Source organism: Callospermophilus lateralis, chromosome 1 (genome assembly GCF_048772815.1).
Source record: "Callospermophilus lateralis isolate mCalLat2 chromosome 1, mCalLat2.hap1, whole genome shotgun sequence".
Lineage (NCBI taxonomy): Eukaryota > Metazoa > Chordata > Mammalia > Rodentia > Sciuridae > Callospermophilus > Callospermophilus lateralis.
This window is the reverse complement of record NC_135305.1, coordinates 185248421-185254420: the sequence shown is the minus strand read 5'-3', so window position 1 is coordinate 185254420 and position 6000 is coordinate 185248421. Positions and strand designations below refer to the sequence as shown.

At 39.2% G+C, this 6000-nt stretch overlaps 1 protein-coding gene across 1 annotated transcript in view; it reads left to right on the top strand.

Annotated features, from left to right (window-relative positions):
* The window catches only part of Efhb (EF-hand domain family member B), a 47169-nt gene continuing 41169 nt past the window's right edge, over positions 1-6000 (top strand). The window contains exon 1 of the mRNA XM_076868506.1: positions 1-900. Within this exon, the coding sequence (XP_076724621.1) occupies positions 1-900 (900 nt within the window). The remainder of the gene's footprint in view (positions 901-6000) is intronic.

Sequence of the window (6000 nt, the reverse complement as noted above, 5' to 3'; positions counted from 1 at the left end):
ATGTGCTCTTTCGTGAGAGTGGGGTCCCCCAAGGTATTGGAAACTTCCCTCGATCCAGGTACAGCTTTCCCTTCTGAGCTGAGTGCTCCTAGTGGAATGAAGGTGTCTGGGAAGAAATTTCCCCCGAACCCAGAAGTCAGATTCACCCAAGAAAGAAAGGATGATTTAGGAGACAGGAGGATGTTTACCGGAACAACACCTTCCATGGAGTTGGGGCTTCGAGTAGGATTAGGAAAAGAAGAGTCCCTGTGGAAGAAGAGCCCCTTGGATAATAAATATAAGGAAATGCTGGCATTCCCTGTGGGCAAGGGGCTTGAGATGGGATTAGGAAGTCATATCATCTCTAAGACCCCCATGGAGAGAGGTACTTTAGGAGTCAACAGAGTCTCTGCTTCAATGGGAAAACCTGGTCAGTGTATGTTACCAGTAAGAGTGGGATTAGAAAAAGAGTGTTTTCCAGCAAGATGTTCTCATGGAAGGACAATGCAGCCTCCCTTGGGCATGGTGTGTCCAAGTTCACAACCTATAGGGAGCCAGAGAGGTCCTGCGGCTAGAGGCTCTGAAGGAATAGAGGCTCTAGTGGGAAAACAGCCCACTTTAGGTATCCAAGCCACACAGGAACAGGATGAAGAGTCTACCTGTGTTGTGATGAAACCCAGCACGGAGATGCAGCCGCCTGTGGAGGTGGACATTGGGTTACCACTCACAAAGGAGCCAGATGAAACTAAGAATATAGTGCCCCAGATGGGTTTGGTGATAGAACCTCACCAGGACCAGTTTATCCAACAACCTGAAGAGAAGAAGGAGACTAGAAACCTCGAACCAGGAGTGGAATCTCCAGATCACATCAGACCTATATATGCTGGGAAATTTTTTGATCGGATGCCTTGCTGGCCAAGTGTAAGTTTTTTTTTTTTTTTTTTCTTTACTAATACTTTCCCTAGGAACTGTATATAACCATGACTTTATTGAGATGCTAAAGTGGTGAGACTTGTTGGGGGTTTTGATGACAAATCACAAAGATTTCTAATGTCCCATATCCCACTGGACTCCTTTCACATGTTACTTTGTCTAATTTCCTCTGATTCTCTGCCTCCCTTCCTAGGTGTCAGCTTTTTCTGTACACACTGTTGATTCTTCCTCTTTCCTAATTTGACCTTCATTTCATTCCCCACTCTTTATTTTCTTGACCCTCTCTCATTTTGAGACTCATGTTGTGTCCTAATATTCATATTATGAATGAAAAAAGAATGCTTTTCTTTTTCCACTCATTATTTACTTTCTGAGTTATTTATTCTTTCAGCAAAGAGTTGTAATCGTCATTGTGCTGGATACAAGGCAATATAAAAAGTATGGACTCTCTGTCCTCTAGGTTTACGCTCACTCCAGTAATGGAGAACAGATAACTAAATGAATATATACGTGTCTAAATAAATAGACAACAATTATGATTTTTCCTTCATAGAAATGTTTTCTTAAGCATGGAACTCAAAAAGAAAAATTTAAAATTCTGTTTGGAGGAGATCTTCAAATTGAAGAAAGTTGCTGTGATTTTTTTTTTTTTCTTAAGAAGTATGATAGTAGAGAGAAGGGAGTAAAGAATGCAGTTTAGAAATCTTTATTTAGTAAAATCAGTAAAGGAGTTTTGGTTACTTGGATTTATTTATTTATTTATTTATTGGTACCAGAGACTAAACCCAGGGGTGCTACACCACTGAGCTACATCCCCAGTCCTTTTTGTTTTGTGACACATGGTCTCATCAAGTTGCTGAGACTGACCTGGGACTAGAGATTCTCCTACCTCAGCCTCTCAGGTGGCTGGGATTATAGGTGTGCACCGCCACATCCAGGTCACCAGGGGTGCTTAACCACTGAACTACATCTCCAGTCCTTTTTATTTTTTTAAATTTTGAGACGGGGTCTCACAAAGTTACTTAGGGCCTAAGTTTCTGAGTTTGGCTTCAAACTTATGATCCCCTTGCCTCAGTCTCTTGAGTTACTAGGATTACAGGTATGCAGCATCCCACCTGGCAGGAAATTTATTTTTTGATAAGTAAAAGGAGGGCTGGATGATTAAATGGGAGAGGTAAAAGAGAAGAGGCAGGTCTGAAAGTATAGTATTGAGGAACATAAAGGAATCTAAGGTATTGAAGTGCCATTAATGAAGCATCTTTGAGGCACTCTGGGAATGAAAGATTCCCACACTGAGATTTAAAGACTACAACTCTGCTAAGGAGGTCATGTGGCTTCTGCAGAATTTTGTCTGGGTCTGCGGACTTTTGTTTCCCTTGGGACTCAGGGTGTTCTTTTGTCTTTGACCCACTTTGCTTTCTGGTTTCTTCACTGAATTTCCCTAGCCACACTGCCTTTTTACTCAACCATGCCTGCTTCCTGTTTCTGGACAGATTCTGTAGTTGGTGGCTTCTGCTCTGATTTTATGGACATACAGACTCCTGCTTCTGGTTTCCAACGCAAGCAATTCTAAAAACCTCTGCTTCTTCCCACTTGTCACACCTTCCTTTCTAAATGTGGCAGGACAGGAAAGAGAGTGTCGAAGAGAGAGTGACTAGCAGTGTTAAAACATCTCCCATATAGCAAATAGAATTAAGATTAATTTTGGACATTAAGAAAATCAGCAGCATTATTAGAATGGTGTCATAGAGCGAAAATTCCAATTGTAATATACAGAATAGCAAATTCAGATCTTAGAATTGGAGAAAGAAAGCTATTGTGAGGTTCTTTTGTTTTTTTTTCCTTAAAAAGTGTTATAGTAAAGAGAAGGGTGTAAAGAATGCAGTTTAGAAATCCTTTTTTATTTATTTAGTGAATTAGTAAAGGAGTTTTGAGATAAAGGAGAAAATGGATGGAACCAGATTCTAGATAAGTAGAGGGAATGAAATTAGAATCATAGCCAGGAGGATGCATTACCCTCAATTAGGAAAAAAAGCTTCTTTTAATAATATTTTTTGGGTCCTAGGAATTGAGCCCAGGACTTTGCACATGCTAACCATGCATTCTACCACTAAGTCACACCCTCAGACCCTAAATAATTTTTTAAATGTTAAAATATTTATTTTCAATATAAAACAAAAACAAGATCTGGGGATATAGATATAGTTCAGTGGAAAAGTAAATACTTTGAATGTTTGAGGTCCCTCTAGGAAGATAACTGTTGGTATCAAACCAGTTCAGCAGAGAAAAGTTTCCAAGAAATAGTAACCTGAGGAAAGGTTTTTGGATTTTCAAGAACCAGAAAGCTTCTGGTGAAAAGAAATCTTCTCAGCTAAGTCGGGTAGCCCATATCTGTAATCCCAGCTACTCAGGAGGCCATGGCAGGAGGATCACAAGTTCAAAGTCAGACTAGGCAATTTTATTGAGACAGTATCTCAAAATAATTTAAAATTATTAATTTTAAAATTATAATTTAAAAGGAACTAAGGACGTAACTCATTGATGAAGTGCTTTCCTAGCATGTACAAGGTCCTGGGTTCAATGTCCAATGATAATGAAAACTCAGTTCTTCTCCCTGGTACCAATCTAATAAAGAGGAAAAAGTTTTGAGAAAAGGAAAAAAAAAAGTTGTATTGATTTGCTAGTAAATGAGAAAATTAGTGAACTAAGGTCTCAAAGGCTGCAATTCTAACTACTAGTGGGAACAGAGGGCTTTTAAATGGGGAATATAAGGGATAGGCTCTGGGTGTGCCTATGAGGAGACATAATTCACATCCAGATGGTAGCCTTGGGAGCCATGTCTTAGATATGCTGGTACCAGCTCCCAAGTTTGGATTTCTTCATTTCTGTGTTCAATGATCCAAAGGACACAATAAACCCAGCCTAAGGCAAGAAGAAGGTTAATCTTGCTTCCTCTGTGTTTCTGGAGGGAAGAGAGAGAGAGAGAGAGAGAGAGAGAGAGAGAGAGAGAGAGAGAGAGAGAGAGAGAAAGAAGAAGGAGGAGGAGGAGGAGGAGGAGGAGGAGGAGGAGGAGAGGAGGAGGAGGAGAGTGAGAGAGAAACATGACAGTTTTAAAATGAGCCACCAGTTGTCAATCAGCAAGGTTTATATTTAAAGCATGCAGTAAACCCCTGTTATATAAAAGGGATTCTTCTTTCACCAGTACTGAAAAAGGAAAGAAAAAGAAAAAAAGAGGAAGCATTCTCTGTTTGGAGCTCAGTAGCCCTTGAAAGGACTCTTGGATGTTGGAATGTACTCTAGCAGATATCAAAATCTGAATGTACTCTAGCAGATATCAAAATCTTAATATCCATTAGTGCACTGACTATTGCAAACACCCTGGGTTATTAAAACAAAGCAAGTGAACTGTATGAAGTGCATTGATAGTTATACTGGCCCTGGAGTAGAAAGAGGAAGAAGGAAATGTCCAAAGGAAGTTGTTGTTGTTGTTTTTTTTTTTTTTTTTTTAATGATAGTATTTTGTGAGTGTGGTGGCACACACCTGTAATATTAATGACTGAGGAAGAAGGATCTCAAGTTTGAGAGCATATTGAATACAAAGATATAAAAAATTGTGCTCTATATGTATAATAAGAATTGTAATGCATTTCACTGCATGTATTTAAAAAAATCAATTAAATTAAAAAAGAATTTATAAAATTTTCAAATGAAAAACAAAAACAAAAACCAAGAACCAGAAAGTTTCTGGTGGAAAAGAAGTCTTCTCAGCTAGGTGAGGTAGCTCACACCTGCAATCCCAGGTACTCAGAAGGCCATGGCAGGAGGACCACAAGTTCAAAGTCAGACTGGGCAATCTTATTGAGACAGTATCTCAATAAGCAACTTAGTGAGACCCTGTCTCAAAATAAAAAATAAAAAAGGGTTGGGTATGTAGCTCAGTGATAAATTACCCTGGGTTCAATCCCTAGCACTGAAAAAAAATATCATTGTAATATCTATAATAATTGGACAGTATTTTATCCAATGGGGCTACATAGATAGAAAATTATACAGTACCTACTTTAAAGGAACTTAGAATTTAGAGATTTGAGACCAGTAGGCAAATTATTTAATTTTTGAAACCTATTTTTTTTTTGTGTGTGTGTGTGTGTGTGTGTGTATGGTTCTAGGTATTGAAACCAGGGCCTTGTACATGCCGGGAAAGTGCTCTAATGCTGAGCTGTATCCCCTGTCCTCTTTATTTTATTTTGGGACAGGGTCTCACTAACAGGGTCTAGGCTGGCCTCAAATTTGCAATTCTCCTGCCTTAGTCCTACTGAGTAGCTGGGGTTACAGGTGTGGGCTGCTGTGCCTGGTTGAGAAAGCTTCTTCTTCTCCTTCTCCTTCTCCTTCTCCTTCTCCTTCTCCTTCTCCTTCTCCTCCTCCTCCTCCTCCTCCTCCTCCTCCTCCTCCTCCTCCTCCTCTTCTTCACCAGAATCTTTCTTCTTCTTGAAGGATACTCTAAAAATCTCTCCACTATGTGACAAATTATTTTATAATAATGATAATTGTCATGCAAGGAGTGCCTTATTTTTTTCCTGTTCTATACTAAGAGAACTTGGTAACTGTTTTAAGAATGGGTAGAAATAAGTAAATCTAATAAATATGTGGGAACTTTCGGTCATGCAAGCCCTGAGACTGAAGAAAAGGGTGCAAAGATTCTTTGTGTCTGAATTTGCAAATCCGTTTTCTGCAGGATTTTGGGAAGTAAGTGGTTTCATTTGCATAATGTGTGCTGTCTTCTGAGCAGAAAGAAATTGAGACTATCACTCCTAACTCTCTCAGAAATATTCAGAATTGGGAATCCCTGATTAAAAAAGAGATAGGAGTAAAGGAAGGAGAAGGGCTCGGGGGAGGGGGAAGGATGGGAGGGAAAAGGGAGTAACATGAACTGAGATCAATTTTCATGCATGTATGAGTTTGTTAGGATAACCCAAACTCTTAGGTATAACCATAAAGACCTAATAAAAAAATAAAAAGAGTAACAACAACAACAACAAACAAACAAAGCCCCAGAGATTGGACAGTTAGTCCATACTGAGTTTGTAG